This window comes from Harmonia axyridis, chromosome X, assembly GCF_914767665.1.
Source record: "Harmonia axyridis chromosome X, icHarAxyr1.1, whole genome shotgun sequence".
Classification (NCBI taxonomy): domain Eukaryota; kingdom Metazoa; phylum Arthropoda; class Insecta; order Coleoptera; family Coccinellidae; genus Harmonia; species Harmonia axyridis.
The window spans coordinates 1436218-1460342 of NC_059508.1; the positions used below are offsets into that span (position 1 = coordinate 1436218).

The 24125-nt window shown below is 34.2% G+C and overlaps 2 protein-coding genes across 17 annotated transcripts in view; both read right to left on the reverse strand.

Moving 5' to 3' along the window:
* Window positions 1-3780: 3780 nt before the first annotated feature.
* Window positions 3781-5533, reverse strand: LOC123685772 (putative nuclease HARBI1). The gene is made up of 4 exons (XM_045625645.1): window positions 5190-5533; window positions 4795-5081; window positions 4104-4722; window positions 3781-4018 (listed from the first exon to the last, which is right to left on the reverse strand). Exons 2-4 carry the CDS (start codon window positions 5060-5062, stop codon window positions 3913-3915), a joined length of 993 nt encoding a protein of 330 aa, XP_045481601.1. The 5' UTR covers window positions 5063-5081; window positions 5190-5533; the 3' UTR covers window positions 3781-3912.
* Window positions 5534-5881: 348 nt separating this feature from the next.
* The window catches only part of LOC123685607 (calcium-dependent secretion activator-like), a 103051-nt gene continuing 84807 nt past the window's right edge, over window positions 5882-24125 (reverse strand). For 5 of the 16 annotated variants that reach the window (XM_045625347.1, XM_045625342.1, XM_045625331.1 and 2 more), the window contains 17 exons: window positions 21183-21449; window positions 20360-20642; window positions 19440-19460; window positions 19175-19363; window positions 18980-19119; window positions 18738-18925; window positions 18568-18681; window positions 16946-17133; window positions 16780-16892; window positions 15328-15489; window positions 11912-12068; window positions 10937-11078; window positions 9284-9593; window positions 9003-9161; window positions 8727-8960; window positions 8542-8672; window positions 5882-8365 (listed from right to left, as the gene is read on the reverse strand). In XM_045625347.1, coding sequence (XP_045481303.1) covers window positions 8185-8365; window positions 8542-8672; window positions 8727-8960; window positions 9003-9161; window positions 9284-9593; window positions 10937-11078; window positions 11912-12068; window positions 15328-15489; window positions 16780-16892; window positions 16946-17133; window positions 18568-18681; window positions 18738-18925; window positions 18980-19119; window positions 19175-19363; window positions 19440-19460; window positions 20360-20642; window positions 21183-21449 — 2979 coding nt within the window. In that variant the 3' untranslated portion in view covers window positions 5882-8184. The remainder of the gene's footprint in view (window positions 8366-8541; window positions 8673-8726; window positions 8961-9002; window positions 9162-9283; window positions 9594-10936; window positions 11079-11911; window positions 12069-15327; window positions 15490-16779; window positions 16893-16945; window positions 17134-18567; window positions 18682-18737; window positions 18926-18979; window positions 19120-19174; window positions 19364-19439; window positions 19461-20359; window positions 20643-21182; window positions 21450-24125) is intronic. The other 11 variants (XM_045625339.1, XM_045625338.1, XM_045625334.1 and 8 more) reach the window with 11 other exon arrangements.

The window sequence follows — 24125 nt, forward strand, 5'->3', positions numbered from 1 at the left end:
GATTGACTCGGCTTAATTTTATGATTGCATAAATTGATATTGCGAGTTTAGGAATTTTTGAACCATGAACGAATTGAAAAATCGGATTATAAGTATTGTGAAAAAAAATCCAAACATTTGAAGAAATCATGGTATCGGATGTATAGCCTTAATGACTAAAGTTCTGTTCATTTTTAATAAAAACTTTTTTTCCTAACAATCATTTTACTATTCCCTCCTTAATATTTTAAATGTTGATCTACTCGTCTGAATGGGTTCAACCTCACCCTCCACTGTGATTTTCTGAAATGTGGGCAAGCGTGGTACCAGGGGGGGGTCAAGGGGGTCATAACCCCCCAAAATGGAACCACTTAACACTTAATATGCGTTTCAAGCAGACAAGGTACGAAATGGAATTGATAACAATATTAGTTGTAAGTTGTAAATTACAAAATTCATATATTTTCCGTCGAAGTGTATAAAAATTATCTAATTGGTACACCAACGTATAACGGCATAAATATGAACAAATTATTTAGAAGAATTGATATCTGAACGAGTTCCCATCTTCAAATTAGATGAGAATACAAATAAGGGTGACAAAAATGAATGAATAGCTCGTAGCAATAGGTTTACAATCCCCATCCCTAAAGTACGTGTTTCAACTGAAATTGCAGATGTAATTTCAGCTGTTACTGTTGTGTTTCATGATTTTATTACCCTTTATGTTGCTGTTATTGGTAGATCAGAAGGTCAAATTTTTCTGGGATTTTTTCTATCTGAAGTTTTTTCCGAGTTTGAAGAGGAAAAAGAACACGCATAATATGTTTCTTGTTTCAAAACTGAAATTGCAGAAGTAATTATGGCTGTTGGCTGTAACTGTTACTGTCGGCACTCGGATCGACCGGCTTGTTTGAATGTTTGATGATTTAACCCTTTTTTGTTGTTTGGGCAGATTTTTCTGGGATTTTTTCTATCTGGAGATTTGCATCGGATTTGGTTTAGTCCTCCTGAACATTCACAGGGACAGTTTTCCAAAGGGTTCAGACCAAATTAGATTTTGTGTTGTATTTGCCAATTGTCTTTTTTTTTCATATTAAACAATTGATATACTATTCAATTTTCATAAGTAATTGCACAAGTGCATCAAAATTACCGATAATTTTGCATGACAGCGTCTTGTCATAAAAACTGCATGAGTTTTTTCATTTTGGAGAAAGAGCCCGACACCGAAGGTTGAAATAACTCTCGGTACGTTCTTCCACTAATAGTGGCCTCACCATTGGTATTTGAGAGCATTCGATGAGCCTCAGCCGCAGATTTCTTCATAAAGCAGAAAATCAAAACCTCCTGCCAATGACGGGAATTTGGCTCGTAAGCTAACATGTTTAATTGTGAATAGCTCTAAGGCCCAGTTTCACCAAACAGCACTTGATTCCAGATTGATTAAACTCCGCTTGTTACTAAAGCAGGCTTAACAGTGTTTTCTGTTTCACCATGCATCAACCCGTCCGAAGATGATCGCGATTAACCAAATCGCGATTAAATAGTCAAACCATTTGGCAACGTTGTGAACAAAAAGTTATATAGTGTTCTGTATGGTATTAGCAGTGATGACCACCATTGGCGCTAGGTGTCAGGTGTCATTCATTCATAATAATTATAACATTTCAAATCATTTGTTATCTTGTAAACAAAAAACAAAGTTAATTTTTGCCGAAAATGTCGAGTGATGTGCTTCGAAATGTCGGAAACTTGCAGAAGTTATAAAGAAATTATCCCATTTCACAAAACCACACATTCTGGAAAAAAAACTATATAAGTAATTTTATTAACTTATTTATTTTTATTAACAAGTTTAACTGCTTCTTAAATAATATTTCAATCAAACATATCAATAAATTATTCTTTGCAATAAATTTCATAAAATACAAAAACAAAGTTTACGTGTATTTTAAATGGGAAATATTGAGCCTATACATATAGTTATATTTTGATAAAATTGACCCAAAAATTAGAAATTTCCGGAAAAATAATTACATAGACAAGAGTTCCATACTGATAAATAATTATTAATCTCAACTTGAAAGGTTATAATCCTCCAAAAATGGCCGATTAGTGCTAAATCGCGATTGGTCGATTAAATGGCGCTTTGGAGTGTGGTGAAACGCTACATTACATTAATCGTGATCTAAGGCCTCACTTAGGCCCAGTTTCACCAAACAGCACTTGATCCCAGATTGATTAAACTCCGCTTGTTACTAAAGCAGGCTTAACAGTGTTTTCTGTTTCACCATGCATCAACCCGTCCGAAGATGATCGCGATTAACCAAATCGCGATTAAATAGTCAGACCATTTGGCAACGTTGTGAACAAAGAGTTATAATAGTGTTCTGTATCGTATTAGCAATGATGACCACCATTGGCGCTAGGTGTCAGGTGTCATTCATTCATAACTCATAACATTTCAAAACATTTGTCATCTTGTAAACAAAAAACAAAGTTAATTTTTGCCGAAAATGTCGAGTGATGTGCTTCGAAATGTCGGAAACTTGCAGAAGTTAAAAAGAAATTATCCCATTTCACAAAACCACACATTCTGGAAAAAAAACTATATAAATAATTTTATTAACTTATTTATTTTTATTAACAAGTTCAACTGCTTCTTAAATAATATTTCAATCAAACATCAATAAATTATTCTTTGCAATAAATTTCATAAAACACAAAAACAAAGTTTACGTGTATTTTAAATGGGAAATATTGAGCCTATACATATAGTCATATTTTGATAAAATTGACCCAAAAATTAGAAATTTCCGGAAAAATAATTACATAGACAAGAGTTCCATACTGATAAATAATTATTAATCTCAACTTGAAAGGTTATAATCCTCCAAAAATGGCCGATTAGTGCTAAATCGCGATTGGTCGATTAAATGGCGCTTTGGAGTGTGGTGAAACGCTACATTACATTAATCGTGATCTAAGGCCTCACTTAAGAGCTAAGTCAAGATTAAAGCATTTGGTGAAACTGGGCCTTAAGAGCCAAGTCAAGATTAAAGCATTTGGTGAAACTGGACCTAAGATGCAGACACAAATCGACTAATATTTCGATAGCGTTATGTTCACAAATACCTGAGCTTATTGTATAACATTTAGGCCCAGTTTCACCAAACAGCACTTGATCCCAGATTGATTAAACTCCGCTTGTTACTAAAGCAGGCTTAACAGTGTTTTCTGTTTCACCATGCAGCAACCCGTCCGAAGATGATCGCGATTAACCAAATCGCGATTAAATAGTCAAACCATTTGGCAACGTTGTGAACAAGAAGATATATAGGGTTCTGTATAGTATTAGCAGTGATGACCACCATTGGCGCTAGGTGTCAGTTAGTTATGTTTATGTAGCCTTTGTATAAGAAATTAATTATTTTTCACTTTTTTAATAAGTAAACAAGATTTTCATTTATATTTTTTAATGTAAATCATTGGTTTCCTCTAATGATTTTTGACTGAATGTATGTAAAAAATATTCGCATTTTATGTTTGAACGTTATTAACTGACTTCCTGTTTGTTGAGTTTTGTTATACAATTAAAGTTGATTTTGTACTTGAGAGCTTTAATTATCCCATTTCACAAAACCACACATTCTGTAAAAAAAACTATTTAAGTAATTTTATTAACTTATTTATTTTTATTAACAAGTTTAACTGCTTCTTAAATAATATTTCAATCAAACATATCAATAAATTATTCTTTGCAATAAATTTCATAAAACACAAAAACAAAGTTTACGGCTATTTTAAATGGGAAATATTGTGCCTATACATATAGTCATATTTTGATAAAATTGACCCAAAAATTAGAAAAAAATTTGCTGGCTGCGAGTGATTTTTTTTCTTTGTCAGCTGTTTTCAATGTCTTCAGTCCTATTGATCCTGCCTCACTTCTGGATGTGGATCTTCCGCAATCTCTTCATGTTCTTCCACTACAACCCTTCCAATTTCCCTGCGCTGTCGCTCTAGCATTACCAGCCTGAAATATACATATAAATTAGCATTTGCTTTGCTATTATAGAAATGCCAAAATATGTTCAATAATCTTCAGGCCGGACACAAACCTTGTGAAGTATTGATGAACCATAGTACGTCTTTCTCGGTGCTCAGGGTAATCTCTCCTCTCGTTCAATGGATGACCTAAGACTGCTATGGGATTTTGTCCCATGTCTCCCTGAGCTATTATAACATCCCATGGTGCTGGTAGGTTGGCTTCAAACTCAGCATCAAAAGGTGGGACATCTTTCCCACGTCTTCGTAGGACATTATGAAGTACAGCCGTTGCCACTATTACAGGAAATACTTTATCCAAATCGATTCTAAAACCTAACGATAATACAGGAAAGCGTCTTTTCCAAACTCCAAACATTCTTTCCACAGGGTTTCTCGTTCTGATTTGAGATTCGTTGTATAATTGTTCCGCAGGGTTCAAACAATTTTCAAAAGGAGTCATGAAATACTTGGTACAGGAATATCCACTATCTCCTACTAGGACAGCATTTCCATATCTGTCATCATCAAACATAGCTTTCCGATAGCAATTACGGAATATGGTGGAATCATGACTACTTCCAGGCCACCTCGCAACTATGTCTGTGAATTCAAGTTTGGCATTGCATATAGCCTGAATATTATGTGAAAAGTAACCCTTTCTGCAACGAAACAGCTCTGTATTATCACCACCTGAAAAATAACATAAATTTAATGAAACAGTGGGAGAAGAATCATTACATGTAGGAGGAAAGAAGGACGTACCTGGAGTTTTAATTTTAACATGAGTGCAATCGATGGCACCCAAAACCCTTGGAAAGCTTGCAAATCCGAAAAATTCAGTCTGTGTTCTTCGAATTTCCTCCTGAGTTTCAGGGAATGTTATATGCAGTGGACGGAGAGAGGCAATAGCAGTACTCACTCGATGAATTATTCTGTGGGCTGTCGATTTACTAATTCCAGTGAAGTCTGCAACTGTCATTTGGTGACAACCAGTAGCATAGTATCGTAAGGTGCATAGTAACTGATTCATTGGAGAAACAGAATTATTCCTGGAAATCAATAGGAAACGCAAAATCAGTGTATCAAACTATATTGCAAACATAACCTCAACAATATCAGTAGCCAATTCAAAAGGAAAATGAAACATTAAAACTTACTTGTCGTTTGCAAATTCAATTTGTTCCTCAATTGAACCCAGTATTTGGAGTGCAGCTTTTTTTGAGAGACGGAATCTTTTCTCAAAATCCGCATTGTCCAAATTTTGGAAATGATCTTCTCTTTCTCAGATCCATCGAGGACGTCGAACGACAAATTCTTCATCACTATCATCATCTTCAAAGGCAAGATCATATACTCGTCGAAAGGCCATTTTAACGAAATTTCCGGAAAAATAATTACATAGACAAGAGTTCCAAATAATTATTAATCTCAGCTTGAAAGGTTATAATCCTCCAAAAATGGCCGATTAGTGCTAAATCGCGATTGGTCGATTAAATGGCGCTTTGGAGTGTGGTGAAACGCTACATTACATTAATCGTGATCTAAGGCCTCACTTAAGAGCTAAGTCAAGATTAAAGCATTTGGTGAAACTGGGCCTTACGGTCTATTTATTTCGACTACCACTTACCACTAAAGCCATCTATAGCAAAACGGTGGAAGTAAAGTTGTACACCTCACATAAATGTACAAATATAAATATTTTTGAGAGGTTAGGACTTGAAACCGATTCACATAATTGGTCCCATAAAAACTCGAAGCCCCAAAATTTAAGGCTAGGACCGCCTTTGAATGTGGGAGCTATGAGGGACTCACGCTGAAGTTAAGAATCGGAAGGGATGAGAAATATTTCTTTCGAACAATTATAATATAATTTATTTTCCAGAATACAGTAATACATCTCAATAATTCTACTTTCCACAAAGACAAGGTCTTATGAGTGGAAAAGCATGAATTTTCAAAGCTCTATTATCAAAAATAATACATAACAAAAAGTGAGAGAAACCAGGCTATCTGATGACATCGCTTACCTGCTTGTTGGCAAATTAATTCAGAATTATATTTTTTAAGAGAAATTTTTAGCACCAAAACCTTGACTATACGAACATCTTCAGTTCCAATTCGTAAAACTATTACAATTTCGTTTTTAAGGCTTTGGATGTTACCAGAATAGCCGTTTATAAATTTGAATGTGTTTCATGACATAAAAAGTAGAAATGGCAAAAAGGAATATTAAAAAAAGTAGACTATAATGATTGAGAACTTCTCCTAAACAGTATAGGTGATCACCAGTAAAGTACGAGATAAACATAACAATATATTCTGCCTATATAGGAGTTTTTATGTAGACTTATTAAATCTTGCCATTTCAATGACATCACAGACCTAACCTTTGCTTTCTCGTCTGTTTTATTTATACGAGTTTTTCAACTGAACATTTTTCTAAGTGAAAGGAGCACTTTCTCGAGATACTGCAATCTTTTCTACTTCATATTCGAATTGAATAATTATCTACAAGATATAAGTGAACTGGGTGATAGAAAGGCAATGTTGAGTTTCGAAAATTGAAACATTATATTTCAGCATATCCTCCATGTTTCTGAATCACAAATACACGTTTTCGCAGATTGTCGAAAAATATGAAAACTTATCATCAATTTTCCAAAATTGACCGACCGATGCAAAACGAGGACAATAACCTGCAAACCTGCCGAATGAGAATTCTGTAGATTCAATCAGAATTTCTAAGAATATTTCAAATTTCATATTGGTTTATGTTATTTTATTGAAATATAAAATTGCGGCAGGTTCAGATAAAGTGAATTTTTTCGATGATCTATACGAATATTGAATGCATTTCAAAGCCAATCTAATATTGAATTCATTATGAATATAATAGTATGAATATTATTGATTCGTATTATTTAGACCTAAATATTCACATTCACCAGAATTACATTTTTGAAACTGTAATACTATACTATATTATAAGAATTATTCATAAATTTGTACTTTAATATCTGAATATTTCCTGTTAAATAGCTACAGATACCTTTCAAAGTATAAGCGGTAGGCATGCAGAATAACATTAATAATTTTCAAGAATCGTTGTTACTTTATCTAAAATGTAGTTCAAGATCACAGTATCTAGAATCACTGATGAAAAAAATACCCAAAATTCAGCGATATAAAGCTAAGATTGAATATTATATAATATAATATTTTAAAAGGCTGTGGACAATGTTAATTTATTTATTGATCAGTTCAACATATGTCCAATAATTGGTGTGTTTTCATTCTTCGCACAAAACATTCTTCTTTGATCAATCGATATTTTCAGTATCTAAAAATGTCTACAATAATTAAGATATGCCAGTGTCATAATCTACTTAGAAAAGTGCTTGAGTTACTGAAAATATTCGATCAATAACACTAGATATTGCACTGCTAAGCTAATTATATAAGAGAAATATATCTAATTATAATACATACTAACATCCATTATATTATTATTTATAAAAAAGTATATATTCTATATCTAAATTCAATACAAAACACTATCAAAAACTTCAGCAAAAATTTATTTATCCTATCGAATATCATTTATTCGTTTCAAATTAGACAAACCAAGAATGTTAACTCAACCATAATTATTGTCTTAAGACATCGATTTCATTAAACCAAATTCAAAATATGACCCGTGAAGAACGTGACGAAGATTGGAACATATAACAAATAGCTTCGTTCCATATTCTTTTGAGTTTCTTGTTTTGAATTATTTGAAATGAATGAAACACTAATGAACAATTTATAGGCAATGTTTGTTATCCAGTATTATTGCAAGAATACATTGAGAGGTGTTTAAGAATTATTGAATATTTGCCAGTGCAATACCAAGTGAGTATTTATTGTACCATCTGAAAATGTGTGTTTCTGAAGGCATAACACTTAAACGGAAAAATTATACCTGAAAATCTTAATGAAGTGTTTCAGCAAGTGCAATTCGTAGAAAACGTTTCGAACGTTTGCTCTTTAACAGCTCATATAAAAAGTTTAAATGAAATCGCTTGTTTAAACTGAATTTAATAAGCATTAAATAACAGAACTTACATTACATTCGAACATGAGAAAATATAAGATTTCTGTTTCAATCTTCTACTTCCCACCGAATTTGTTGCTTATGCCGCCAAATCCTTTTCCGAAGATGTTGCCCACCCGGTTGCTTAGGATGTTACCTATGTTTGATACGTAGTTTCCATCTTCTCCTCCCAAACTCTCCAAGACGGGTACTTTGCTTTTGCCTCTGGAATCTCCCTCCTCGTTATATACATCGCCCCTGAAAAAAGTTGAAAACAATGCAAAATTTGAAATATTAATTTTTTGGTAACGTAAATGCATCCCGTGAGAACCCTTGAAAACAAGAGCTAATGTAAACATTTCTAAAAGTTTTTGTTTTTCTTGAACGTTTGCAGTATCGATATTCTTAAAGTATTCTGGTCAAAGGTTACCAACCCATCTACTTGGTTCATAGTAAGAGCACAGGTTGCCTCTTCAGTCTGCATCCTCTGGGAGATAGTTTGGTAAGCTTTGGAGTTCAGTTTTTCTTCCATTACACCCTGGAGTTCGAAGTCTGAGTAAATTTTCTAAAAAATAAAACATTAATTTTTGAAATTTAATGGAATCTAGGATATACATACCCGGACTATGTGGGCCAAGCAGGCACATTGGAACGGATGAAGGGTATGATCTAACCTTTCAGATAACCAATTGCACAGCATGGTTATCTGACCGATATACCATTGTTCGAAAAAAGTTAGGATCCACAATTCATCCGTTATCTTTCCTCGAATTTGGTCCATACAGTTCAATGTAAAGTTCACGTATCCCTGGCCCAAATCTTTGCCAGTCCCATGCATGTTCTGCAATACCGGCTAACTTGAAAACTTCGTAAGAACTATTCAACTTCAACTTACAGTGAACGCTATTATATGGCCTAGAAAACTCCCTTCGTCGTAGCGTGAAAGTTTACCCAGTGTTCCTTCCAAAACAGCCAATAATTTACTCACCATGCCTTGGTTCATACTCGCCAGGGTTTTATCTATCTGGTCATCGATTTTCTGGTGGTACTTATGCTAAAAATTAATATGAACTCTGAAGTTTGAACTATAAACATTAAGATATAAAACAATCGTACCAAACAAGGAACACCGAAAACATTCAGGGATTAGCTGTTAGTGTATTAATCAGTACTCACCACATCCAAACCGTCTATAGTACAGAGTTTGAATGACTGGTTTTTAGCATCAAGAACTACATTGACCATAGCACATACTTCAGATGGTATTATATAATCTGTGGAGATGAATGTCAACGATTTCTTTCCAAATTGTTGGAACGCAGTTTCCGTTCTTTGTATGCAAGATTCGATCATGTCGCAAGCCATTAGTTTCAGTCTTTGCTCTAGATGTTGCCGGAATTCCATGTCTGGCCAATGTAGATCTCTTATGAATGACTGTAATGCGTCCAATTTCCAGAAAAGATCTTCTGATGTAGCACAACCATTTCTGAAATAGTTAAAACCTACAGAAGACTGTCTCTCGATTGGAAAGTAAGACGTAAGCAGCAAATCGGAGAGGAATTAAAGATCTAGAAGATCCAGGGTGGCCCACAGGAACCTGATGTTTGTTAAATAATTGTTCAGTTACATAGGCGTACAACATTGCTTCCGCCGTTTTTTCTCAGAAATTCGAGGCTTTATCCTAGAAAACTGGTTATACATTTCTGATTCGAAGTATTTTCCATCGCTAGCCACTACTTTCTCCCATATTTCGGCCAGCGTACGAATCCTGCTTAGAAAAAACTGGTCATCTTTTGAAGCGATTCACGAATCGATCCAAATTTTTATTTCTTCATAAAACCGGAAGTGCTGGTCAGCCAAGCTGTGTGCCATTGATCGAAACAAGTGATAGTCCGAGGGAGCAACTTCTGGAGAATACGGCAGGTCAGGTAGGACTTCTCATTTGAACGTTTACAAGTATGTCTTGACCACTTTCAGGCGTTCTGAAATTGCGTCACTCCCAATGATCCTGCAGTTTCTTGTTGGGTTTGACAAGAGTCTTGATCAAGTAATGCCTCCAGTTCTGCATCTTCGAAAACCTTCTCTTTTCCACAGACTGGTCTTCGATTTCAAAATCACCGTTCTTGAAGCGTTGAAACCACTCTCGGCACATTTTTTCACTAATAGCTCACTATACGTATTTGAGAGCATTCGATGAGCCTCAGCCGCAGATTTCTTCAAATTAAAGCAGAGAAATAATACCTCTCGCAAATGACGAGATTTTGGCTCGTAAGCTGATATGTTTAATCGAGAATAACTTCATGATGCAGACACATATAGACTAATATTTCGTTGGCGTTGTGTTTACAAATACCTAAGCTTATTGTATGACATCTACGATCTATCTATTTCGGCTACCACTTACCGCTACAGTCATCTATTGCAAAACGGCGGAAGCAATGTTGTACACCTAATATCGGTTTGGTTTATGGCAATATAAGTTGCATGCGTACAGAAAATTTTTTCGTTGTAGGCTATAGTTGTTGATTGAAGCACATCTTGTAAGGATGGATCTCAATTTTCGGTCAAGGCCCGTTTCATCCTGTGGATATTTTTTTATGTCCTAACAGTGTGTCAGTCCAAAAAAATTTCTTTTTCATATGCTTCCAGGGCTTCCCAGGTTTTGAACCGATTTCAGTATTTGATTGCGATTCAGAAGAGCCTCACATTTATGATGTTGTTCTGTTGTTCTTGAAATAGGCAATCACCTTACTTTCTACTCCTTTCAACTACCACCCTCCAAAAATATGAGGTTCCTGTGACTCATCCTGTATAATGAAATATATTTACCCTTTGATTTCCCATCTTTCTTTCTCGAAACCCTTGTGAATTGATTGCGCTATAGACGATTCCATTAGATCCACATAACGTACCACCAGTGGGGCGAAAGTGACCCTCAGGTGTTGATGGAATCTACCGCCGTTCAAATTATCTGAAAATAGTAAAATCAGAATATTTCATTAGCAGAAGCAAAATGGTGATTATTATAAAGCAAAAAGAATAATAAACTAGTTGGCAACAAGTTTTTCATCCATATCAATTTTAATAATGACATAAGCTCCCCAAACTTGAAATCCCATTTTGAAGTGTTGAGTATAAAGTTGAAGGAAAAGTCTATAAAACACTTCTGTTGGTGGAACCTTGTATATTGAATCATCTGGTTTCATCATCATCATCTGGTATTCGCCATTATCAAACCAAAGATTCTGAAAAAGTTTATACTCTTGTGCATGAACGTCAGTTTTGTTTTGTTTTGTTTGTTTTTGTTTGTCATTTTATATTATTTGACTATTCATATTTTTTTTTGTGACTTGTATATATTTTAATCGATGTTTTACCATATGTCTTTGGAACCTCAAAAATCGTACGTTTCAGTGAGCAATTAACCAAACTGTATTATGTTCTCCACCTTTTTTCACCTTTTCTTTAAGTTTTTCACTCAACTTGATATTTTGTGCTTAAAAGTTTAAACTTTTTCAGAATCTTTGGTTTGATAATGGCGAATACGCCGAAACATTTAACCAGATGATTTAATATACAAGCTTCCACCAACAGGAATGTTTTATAGACTTTTCCTTCAACTTTGCTACCATTGTTATTGCTCGTCCCAGATTCATTCATAAAAAGGAGTAGGCTCGATTCAAGATCATAAAAACGTCTGAGTCGATTTCCTTCATGAATACGGAGATTGAAACATGTGTTAGTGTTCTATGGTATTATTAATCATCATCGGAAATAAAGAGTTAAAAAGTATTAAACACTCACCATCAGAACCCAAATAGTCGTTCAACACTTGGAATAGAGGGAAGGAGTCCCAAGTATCTGCTGGTTGTTCTGCAAGTACCCGATCCATGTCAACAGCAAATAAGGACCAGAATATCTCAGCATGTTCAACAAGCAGATCGCTAAACCAAGCGAAAGCCTATGAAATGACATATCAGTTATTACACAATACGTAAATTATTGATTACCCTGAGAACATCAAATTGGCATTTCATCACAGCAGCATAATCGAACAGAATGCTCTCCAATCGCCATTAGACACAAATATTATCTATTTTTTACTATTTATTTACTTACAAGGTTTTTGGATGGATATCATGACTGCAGTTTGAAACTTATGTTCATTCAGTGAAAACGTACAGGAAATTTTTGATGAATATGGCGATAAACATCTACACAGATAACAACATGTACCGGGTTTTTCACCATAATTTGACCACCTTGTTACTGAAAGAGGTACAAAAAAATGTTTTCTACAAAAGTTTAATAAAATCAACTAGTGTTTTTTAAAATGATTGCATAAAATGCAATATATACAGAGTGGGCAATATATTGATTGCAACTTCATTTTTTCAAATGGAACACCCTATATATTTTTCTATATTTGACTAACACTTTTTTCTCTGATTTCAAATATATAACATATGTTTGGTCTATGTCTCTTCTTATGAGTACCACAAAGTTTCAAATTTTAAGAATCACCTGTCAAGCTAAGTAATCAGTTTTCAAGAGGAAGACTGCAATAATTCAAAATGCCCTTTTTTGAGTTCTCTCGTTGGCAACGACATGACATACGTTTTTCACTATAAATTGGAATTGGATGATTGTTCTTCACATGAAGTGAAAATATGCAAAATTTTTCTACTTCTATGTAGCGCATATTCGATGAATAGTTTCATTCAATGACAAACAAATGTCATATATCGTTGCTAACTAGATAACTCAAAAAAAGGCATTTTGAATTATCGCAGCCTTCCTCTTGAAAACTGATTACTTAGCTTGCCAGGTGGTTTTTAAAATTTGAAACTCTGTGGTACTCGGAATGGGAGAGATAGGCCAAACATATCTCATATATTCTTAATCAGGGAAAAAAGAGCTAGTCAAATATAGATAAATATACTGGGTGTTCCATTTGAAAAAATGAAGTTGCAATCAATATGTTGTCCACTCTGTATATATTTCATTTTGTAAAATCATTTTAAAAAACACTGGTCGATTTAGTGAAACTTTAGTAGAAATCATTTTTTTTACCTTTTTCAGTTACAAAGTTAAAAGGGGGGTCAAATTATGGTGAAGAGCCGGTTCATAAAAAACTGCATTATTTCAGACTTGTTCTGTTTTTTTTGTTGAATTTTTAATTTTCATTAAAAAATGTATAATATTGGGGAATTACTTTTATCAGTCCGATAGTTCAATATATTTAAATTTTTGTTATGAATGAATGTAAGGAATTCTTTGTTGATAACATTTAATTATGTGAATGAGTTCTTTGATTAATGCATTTCCAACATTATATATGTATACAATCACAGCCAGAAAGCAGGATTTATAAATGTTTTTATACAATGTATTGTTTTTGTGTATTTCATTATTTTTGTATCTTATATTTAACTTGGTTTGTTTTTGATGGAATTTGTTCATTATTCTTCAAATTCAATCAAAACTAACCTATGTAAATGCTATTGTAATCCGGCGTTGAATATTCTGTATTGAATGAAAATGAGTAAAATTTATTTTGAGGTTCAATTTCATTTTTAAATATAGTTTTGAAATTTTTTCACAAATGTCTTCGAAATATGAGATGAACACTAATTTATTTGGAGTTGATAGAAATTTCAAAAACAGTTCAAAACAACAACGAACATATGCAGTCAAATTACTCACCAGAAAAAACACTGGTAATAAATACACAGTGAAAATTAATATTTGTATCTAATGGGGCGAAGATTACAGGGTAAAACAAATAATTATTGGGACAATGCTTTCAGCCTCATAAAAATTTTCTCGAATTGAAGTAGATGATAGTGAATTCTTTAGTCTTTGATGTTATGCCAACATTGAGGATCATTAAACATGCACATTTTGAGGCGCTGACTGATAAACACCAAACAGTTAGCAAAGGGTTACAGAGCTAAGTTCCAAGAAGCAAAGATGAGATACGTTAAGATAAACTATTTGGAAAACACTCAATGCGCCAACACAAACAGGTTTATCGAGGAATGTCGCTTAGGAGTTGTCTCGGATGAAATATAGAGTACCTAAATACAATTGTTTTATCTCCATTGGTCTTTTTAGTTCTACTCGAAATCTTAAACAGTGTTGGAAATGACGAGAACAATGAAGTGGATCATTTTTGTGTGTGTTGTTCAGTCGGCACCTGTTAAATATAAGAATTAATCAAGTTATCGACAGTTTTCTGTAGTAATTTTAGACCGACTGAAAGTTTAGAGTGTATGTATAACATCGAATAGATTTCTCTATACTCAATTGACTTATACTCATTGTCGTATTCCATCAATTTAGAGTACACCTCAAATCAACTAGAGAAAGCTGTTGATCCGTTGAAATTCCAACATAAAAATTGAACAGAAAATGAAACGAAAAGCTCTAACAGATGTCTCAAGAAACTCCCATAAGCAAAATAATAATAGGTAATGTTACAGATTCAAATGTGAAGTTTCTTCAACAATTGTTGAGCATTGAGGATTCAGAACTGCGGTTCCTAAAACATTCTAAAATTTTGGTCATTGTCTTCCAGGGATTCACGGCTTGACTTGCTATTCAAGCTACTTGATTTGAAATCAACTCAAGTTCAAGTCAAGTAGTAGTTTTTCAATGTCAACTCAAGTATCCATTTATTAAGTAGGTATGGGTTTAGTTTTTGCTGAATAAGATTTAAAAAGCTGGCTTTCCTTTAATAGTTTATAAGTCTGTTTATCGCTTTGTTTACCTTATCGAATTATTCTAAATAATTGAAATGCATTATTAGGATCTTTTTTGCAATAGATTTCAATCGATTCTCAGACGCGATATTTATTGAGAAACACAAAGGGATAACTGATTGGGGATTCCCCAAGTTTGGCACGTTGTATTGCCTAAGCTGCCAGATCACTCTACAACTGATGTATATGAAAATGTATACAAAGATCGTATATAACTTCTTGCCATCAGCAGACTAGACAGGAAACCGCTGTTCTAGGGAAACATCTCAAGACTCAAAATTCTGATTGCTTCAAAGACATGTGAAAGAGCTTATTTCTGGAGAAATCTTCAGTGAACAAAATGCAATACTGGCATAATATGTTTTATGTAGATGTGTATCTTGTTCGCTAAAGTAACCCAATAAAATCAAACTGAATGATAAATAGAGAGAAAGATTAGAATAAAGATGTACGTGCCGTAGGATCAGGTGGTTGGTAAGTAGCATGCTGAGGCATGCAATAGCGATACACAGATTGCTCGTGCTTAACGTCCCGGCCACTAGATGGGGCCGAGGCGGTAGTACTAGAGCTAGGGCCTGTCGAGGCAACAACGCCTTGTGGCGGTGGCTCACGCAGTTGCTACATACACATAAAATCACAGACAACATTAATACACATTTGGCGATATTCCATAGAGCTGGAGTATATACATTTGTTGTTCGCAAATCTTATATATCTCTATGAACATAGCACTTAGGGTATATCTTAGAGTGCGCCACTGTTGGCTCCCACATTTCAAAAATGCTCATTGGGATTTTTCCCAATGAGCATGGTCTCAGAGGAGTGAGGTTGGTTTTGTTCGGAGGAGTGTATATATTGTGTAGTTTTCATCATTCTTTGGTAGAAAGAGTAACATATTTTAGGAACTGGCATACAGATAGTCAGTTTATCAGCTTCTGTTCCTGGCAGGAGAATAATTTTGTTTCGGCTTCACAATGTCAAAACAACAGGATGTATATGGGAAGGGAATAGTATATTGTGCAACAAGTGGGGAACGTCCAACTTTTCTCGGGAGTGTGGAAGTTTGTGGCACGAGCCTGAAAGGCGAGTGCCGCAAACACACGAGCGAGAAAAGGACTTTCTCCACATGTTGCACACTATACTTTTCCTACAACTGCACAAATGGACTTGATTCAAATCAAAATGGCTTTTGTTGACAGTATGTGCTAATTTATTGCGTTTCCATAGAAACGACTCAAAAGCTATGAAGAATACTAATGTTTCCTCAAATATTGGCTCTATTAAAGAGATTTTTGGCTTGTATTATGATATTTTATGAAGTATTATTTCTAATTATGAATACATTTTTTTCAAATCACTATTGTTCTCCTGGAGTAGTGCATTATTTTCTGTTCATAGTGATATATTTCATATGACATTAGAAAAAAGAAAAGTTTCTTCAAAGTTTTTCTTCGTCCAAATATTGGACCTCATCGATGATTATAATGAAGAGTATTCATTTTTTTTCACATTAATTGAACACCAAAAAATATTATTTTGAATTGAACACATTTATTATGGAGAAACTTTTCTTCGAAGAGAAATAGGTACATGTTTCATTTTAGAGACGGAAAAGTATGATAGGATAACCCAAATATTTTTTTATACCATTGGACCTATGCAACAATTCCTTGGTTTTTGTTCAAACAGATTAAAATATATATAAGTGAATTCTTCACGTTGAATAAAAATTCAGTTTTTCGGAATGGCAGGTTTTTTCTTTCGAAATAATTGTAACAACAAAATTATATGATAATATTCAGGATATTTGCATTGATCCAATTTTAAATAATCTTTCAAAAACGATAATCGAGTATTTCAATCTTTATTACATGTTTATTATATATGCCACTCAAAAAGACCTCTCACCTCTGCGTAATGTTCCTCGTTTTGTTGTAATAAGTCGACACAAAGCTCAGCTAACCGTATCAAATCATCCAACTTTTTATTTGGTGGTACCATCGTTTCTCCTTTGAGATCTTCTGGAAACATCGAATCGGTCAAAGTTGAAAATTCTATTATGTCATTCTTTTACCTTCAACTTTTGCTTCAGCAGATAGACGTGTATAATTCAGAAGCGCCGCACTTTCAAGACATTTTTTGATCATTCCTCTCACCTCTTCTGCAGGTACTGGTGTCACAACGTCCTTCATAAGCACTCTCTCAAGCAACGAAAGTGTGGCTTTCAAAGCACCTTCCGGTCTTCCAAAAGGAAAACAGTATCTGCAGACAAAGTTAACGATTAAAAATAATATTACATGTAGATTATATGGATTGATTGGCTAAAAAACAGCCTTTCAGAACTGAGACTTGTTTTATCTGAATAATATTATACCATATTGTCAAATTTGACAACATCTATAAAAGCCTCGGCTATCACTTGGTGATTCAGAACTAGCTTGCTCAGAAGAGTGCATCCTAAGCTGGCCAGTTCAGCTGATGATAGGTCCATATATTGCCGTGTTCTCTGAGCAGTCGCATAATAACTAGGAGCTCAGCTCGATGTAATTACACGAACTTCTTTCTAGAATCCTATTGCTGAACTTTCATTACTAAACTGCTGTCCTCCAAACCCAAAGAAGGGCTCAGGTCTGTGACCTTTTAAGCAAAATAATTGTCATCCATAGAAGAGTAAATTTTTCGCCTCTAGCTAAATTTTCAATTATATTATGGCATTCTCACTGAAGCAAACGAAAAAGCCGATGAACTTGCAAAAAAGGCCATCAAGGTTACATCTATTGGTCCAAATAAGACCAATTCAAGGTAGGTATCCAACAATGGAAGTGGTACAATTGAAAAACACTGCTGGAGAAACACTCCGGGTTTTGCTCAGGCGATGAAATTTGTGGTGCTTTCATCGACCTATACCATGAAGCTCCTGAATCCACCACAAGCTGAGCTTCGGGTGATGGTGGGAGTGCTGACAAAACACTGTCATTGCAATTAACTTTTGTACCGCATGGGTAAGTTAGCTGATGAGATATACAGGCTCTGTGGAAAGGAAGTAGAAACAGCCGAACACATAATGTGCAAATGTCCGATGCTGACTGGCCTAAGAACCACTCACTTGGAAAATTAAGTTCTGGATACTCGCAAAGTAATAGCCAAGGCTCTTAAGGATGTCGTCGGTTTCGTTAACCGTATCGACGGCCTCTCTGGGTCTGTATGAATAGGTAGGGTTAAGAACAAAAGATCAAATTGGTCGCAGTTCCCGGAAGGCTAACAGATCTGCAACGACCCCGATTCAGTGAATAATAATGACACTCTCAAGTCAACGGAAATTTGAAGTTACGTTTTCTGAGTTTCTCAGCATGAACAAGTTCCTTTTAAGACACTCTTAACAGCCAAGTTTTAATTACAATAATTGCAATACAGAGGGGTATAAGTATCCTCAATTTGCGTCCATATACTTCTATGCCAATGTCCTCTGATCTGATCCATCTGTGCATCAAAAGAACCATATGTAGAGAAGTTCGTTTACGAAATTCAGAGAACTCCAATGTTAGTAATGACCGTTGTAAACAGTGTTTCTGAACAAAATATTGTGAGTAATATTTTCACCGGATATGAGCATTGAGCCATTTCTGTTTCCTTTCATGTAAATGAATGGAAGGAAGGCAGAATATAGGTAGATATGATTATAAAAATAGTGTTTACCTGAAATTAGTGATTTGATTCTCCAATAGCACTCGGAGACGTTCCTTTATCTCCTGAAACTTCTCCTTTTCTTCATAGGTGACGCTTCCAACTCCATCGGTTCTGAGTTCATTACTATGGTTAACAATCAATCGGTATTTCATAAACTCTATTCTATATCTATATTTTACCTGTTTCCATGTACGTGGCTCGCACAAAACGCGAAACTGTAGTGGATCAAGGTTGGATCGATCAGTAGGTTCTTCTCAGCTCTGTCCAATAAGTCAGACAAGTAACAGAGGTGCCTGTAGCAACCTCGAACTCCATACCTCGAGCAATATTCGTCTAACACAAAGACTTGACCTGGACTAAACCAACCCTGAAAAAATGAGGAATAGAACACCAAATCACCATTGTTTTGGGAAGGATTTACCAGTGAACAATAAGGATCGTTGAGTCTATACTCCAGAGTAAGACTTTGGAGGAGACGAAACATGGATGAATGTTCAAACTGACACGGATCAGCAGATATAAAGTCCTCCATACCATGTTTTCTAGCCCTATCAGCATCTGCTAAATCACATATAATTTAATGAATAAATTCTGTAGGCTACACCTGGTTCCTTACCTCCTTGGATCTTCGATATGGTGGAATTCTTATCTTGGAGGGTTGGTGGTGGTGTAGGCTTATGTGATTGACCAGTCGCCCTGTACATGGCCATTACCCACATATGTGATTCGCTCTCATCGTCGCAAGCGTATATTATACTGTCTCCTTCTTTAACTGCATTGAAAAAGTACCTTCCACCTTCCAAATCTAGAAAATCGAAATTTATATTTATTTGCTACAAACGTTAGGTCGAAAAACTGGAAAATATCGACTATTTGCTCACCCATGCCCACCACCATGTTAGCTGAAATAATGAGAACGTGATGTTAATATTTTGAGAGAATTAATAGTTAATCAATATTGAAAACAGTTACATATGTGTATCAATTCAAGGGATTTTGATTATGTAAATTGAACGAAAATATGCTATATATTGCTAAATTTATAGGACATCATCTCAGTGATAATAATAATAATAATAATAATATGGTTCATTCTGTAAGCTACAGGGTATAAACATATAATCACAGAGGCGTGAGCCTGTACGTGATAAGATTCAACAGTTATCAATTCACATATGTATATGTAGATTCGCGGAATAATTATCGGAGCATACAATTTACAACGAGTTAAGCCACGCAGTGGTCCCTAGCTTATGCACCTCCAGCGAGGTAACTCTTTGCCAGTATGTAGGTACCTACTCAAAATCTTAGCAATTTAAGCGATTTTTGAGAAATCACTGAATCAAAGAGGAAAAATTCGATAGAATGATATAGAAATCTCATTCAATCATTTTTATTTCAACCTACCTGTTCGAGGTCTTGAAATAAAATGATGTCGATCGACAGTTGTTTGTATGTTTCAATTGAGGAATTATGTAAAAAATATCCAAAGTTCGTTAATAGGTGAACCATACAGTCAAGCATAGAATGAGGAATTGATCCTTTCCTTATACTGTGAGTCAAGATACTATTTATCAATATTAGATCTTAGGAATCATGTAAACGTTGTTTATACCACCTTGTGTATAAGGTAGGAATCAGAGAGTAGCCTTACTGATGATTCCTTCAGTAGTCCCGAGATGAAATACCTCATTAAAAGAATCAAACTAGACTGGTTCAGTATTTTCCAAACGCATTATGAATTGTATGATCCGAAAATGTCCAGTCAATTTTGTACGTAATTTTTTTTTTCTTTACTTACCGCTGGAACTCTCAATATAATCTACGGTATATCCATCTAGCTGCATCATTTCAGAAGGTTCAGATTTCTTTTCTTTGTAGCTACACATAGCAAAGGTGTATTGCGATACTTGCACAAGAACGAAATATCTCTTCTTCCATTTCTTCCAAACGCTTTTTCCAATTGCAAATAAGGAACCACAATGTTTCATATTCAAAGGCTTATCCATTCGACATGCAATTTTTATTCGCAAATCTTGATCCGGTAAGTTCTTAGGTATCGTCATCCTATGCCATTCTGGAGCCTAATAAAATTGAATGAGTTTAAATCCGAAATAAGACTCTTTGAAGAGATCATTATCAGAAGAAAATAAGTCATATACCGAGCACAATAAACTAGAGATTAAATCCCAAAATTTTGTCTTTGTTATTTGCAAGTCAATATTACTTTCTTTTCGTTTCTTTTTATTTGTCCCAATTTATTTGTGCTCAGTATCAGTAAATACTTAAAATGGTTGATGACCTTCAATTAAAAAGGAAGAAAAACTGTATCGAATTAGTCAACTTTAGCAATTATTGAAGCTGCTTTAAAGCTGCATTATTTTTTCTAAACTTCAAATTGCTTAAAAGCATGCTTAGTGTTATTCGTTAAACTTATAACAGCTTTTGGGCACATGCTAAAATAGCGTTTGCTTTTCTTTCAAATTTCAAGTTTAAAACCTACTTGCTAGTGAGAAAGGAATGAGTATATATGTTTTAGAATCTTACATTAATCGATCCACTGATTCGAAGTAACATTTAGAAACAGACATTTAATCAAAGCGTTGAAATCTTGAGTTAGTTACCTTGGATGAGAGTGGTGTTGGTCTAAGAGCCACCTTTCCCAATTCTTTATCTTCTAAAGCAAGCATGCCTGGATTTTCTGTGTATAATTTCACTTTCACCACTGGCAACGGATGATTTGTAGTGAAATCTCCCTGAGTATCCCACATAGGCTTAGAAGCTTCAGCTTGATCTGTTTGCAATTTTTCCCCACTCTCAACTTCCATTGTGCAATAAACTATACGATTTGGAGCAAGTGATTTTATACCTTTAACTTCCATGACTACTACCTAAAAGGTGACTGTTAGGTTGTGTTCAAACTATATTAATTTTACCAAAGCTAACGTGACCAAGGAGGCTTTGTAGCTATTACTATCACATTCGACTATTTCGACTATAAGTGCTGTAATGCATAAGTGAAAGATTTCCTATAATGAGAATAGATTAGTTTCAGAAATCTTCTTAGGAAAATAACACCAAAATCATAGTGCTTTAAAGTTCTGTACCTGATAGAATTTAAATCAATTGCTCATGATGAATATTGTGCTTCAATTGCACTTTTTCAAGAAATGTAAGAGAATTATCAGCTCAATATTTATACTGAAGGTGGCAACAGTTACGAAGAGCGTCAAATTGAAGGTTTCGTTGATAAAAGACCTATCATTAATAAAAAGACGATCTTCACACCATAAAAAAATGTAAATTCTTGATCTATATTTTAGATATTATTCTTTCAGAATGAACAGAAATATTCGCGAATGAGATTTCTCGGACGAAAAAAGCTTGATTTCAAGCTTAAAACTATAACGTGATTTACTTTCTTATTATAGTTCTTGGTATTTGGTAAATGAGAGTACAGGCCTTTGAAAATATTGTACTGTTTTCTGGAAACAAAACATTAATATTCCAGGTCATTTCTGCAGAAATTTTCCTAGATATTTTAAGATGTTCGAGTGCCATCTGTGGTTCTTTTGCATTTTGAAAGAGAAATCTCCCAAAAATATACCGTAACAGAGCCTTTCTCTTGCCTCTATCTCCATCGTAATCTTCACAAGTTTTGAGAGCAATAAAAAGCAGTTGATGACCAAGCCACCACCAGTTTTCAGATCCAAAACATCTAAAAAATTCAGTCTAAAAAGCGATAAAGACAACACTCCACAATATCATTGCACCTGCTATACAGAGAGAGTCCGGAAAGTCAGCAATGTTTGATGCGCTAAAAGAACGCGCTGGACGCGTTTTCAACTTAATCACTCATTTAAACTCCAAATGAATAATTGAGTTGATCTGTTTTATTTACTCACATATAAGTTTATTCATTTATTGCCCAAAAAAGCAAATATATAATTATTTAAAAAAAATATTGTTTCATGAAAACAATTTCCCTCAACTTTTCATGCAACAATATTTTTTTAGAAAATAATTTTTTCAGATAACTACCAATAATTAATAATAGGAATACATCACTATTAATAATGAATAAATAATCAAACAATTCTGTTCATTAAATCATTTTTTTTTTCTATCAATTACTTCTATAATTCGAGTAAAAAAGTTTTTACCACAATTCAATATTATTCAAATAACAGCCATTAAATATAGAATAATCAATAAATATAATCAATCAAATAATATTAATAATAAATCTAACTTTTTTTTGAGTAAAAAAAAGACCGAACTTCAATTTGCGGTGATGAATTATATATTGAATTTGGAAAATATGTATTAGTTTCTGTTGGGCCATCTGAATATCCAACAGAAAGCTAGAGTATTTTGCATAAACCATTAGTCTTCGAAGAAATCTCCATTTTGAACGCTCTTCGTACCTACTAACGATACCAATATTAATGGAATAGTCAAGAAACATCTAAGTACTCAAATCCATCGATATCAAACATCAATTAAATAGCAAACCAATAGATAATTTGTTAATTGGTTATCATACAGTCCATTCTTTCAGGCTCGAGATACAGTCAAATTACGAAAATAAAAAATACCATGTGATTAGCAGAAAGTTAACGACATAAAGGAACATTGTGTATTCAATCAATAATGCTAATTAATATGGAAACTGTCCTAATTAGTATATCTCACAGGTTTCCTATTATCATTAGTTTTTCTACAAAACTTAATTAAACTAGCTTCATTTAAATAACAACATATTGTTCACGATTCAGGTTCAGGATTATATGAGTAAGGGCTTAATTCAATCTGAAATATGCAATTTAAACTGTTGCGACTCTGCATGCTTAACTGATATAATCTTCGCAACACTAGAGAGTAACTAGTAACTCTCTAGTGTTATCAAAGGACCACAAAGCATAGACAACGTTATTAGCTCTTCAACATTGGATCAAGTATGGAAGAAAAACACATGCTAGGATGCTATCCGCCTCTTCGTTAATTACCAGTTTGCGGAAATGTAAAACTAGACCTAACATAATTGGGTGATTGCAGTCAACCTATGCTTGACAAGTGAATGGACTTTGATCTGACACAAATTGCTATCAGGCCCCAAATTCGATTTGCATACAGATCTCAAACTCTACTGAACATCTTTGAATTCGAATACAATACACAATATTACTTTTTTCGGAACTTTCAATTTTTACCAAATTTCCTGAAACTTCGATTACACCTAAAAAACACGGACTCCACAATAAAAAATTAACCCACTCTTGAAATGATGCAGATCGACAATCTAGACAATAGTTATATAATGGGCTGAGAAGACCCAAGAATTAAATATGTGAAATAATACGTGAAAAACCTCTGAAAACAAAAATACACAAACATCCAAGGCTGGGTAGGGATCGAACCTACTAGACTATTTGGATGTAACAATTCTACCTTAACGTAATTTTGGAACGAACTTGAACATAATAAAAACCTAACTGCAACCTCCTGTTCACGAAAGCAATCTAGAGTGCCATTCAGAATTTTATTAATTCTCACGATTTATCTTT

Excerpts from the sequence above, each read along its gene's own strand:
- LOC123685772 (XM_045625645.1), bottom strand. The coding sequence starts at position 5,062 with ATGAATCAGTTACTATGCACCTTACGATACTATGCTACTGGTTGTCAC. Across the intron at positions 4,723-4,794 it reads TGTTAAAATTAAAACTCCAG|GTGGTGATAATACAGAGCTG; the intron begins GTACGTCCTTCT and ends GTTATTTTTCAG. Across the intron at positions 4,019-4,103 it reads GTTCATCAATACTTCACAAG|GCTGGTAATGCTAGAGCGAC; the intron begins GTTTGTGTCCGG and ends TGTATATTTCAG.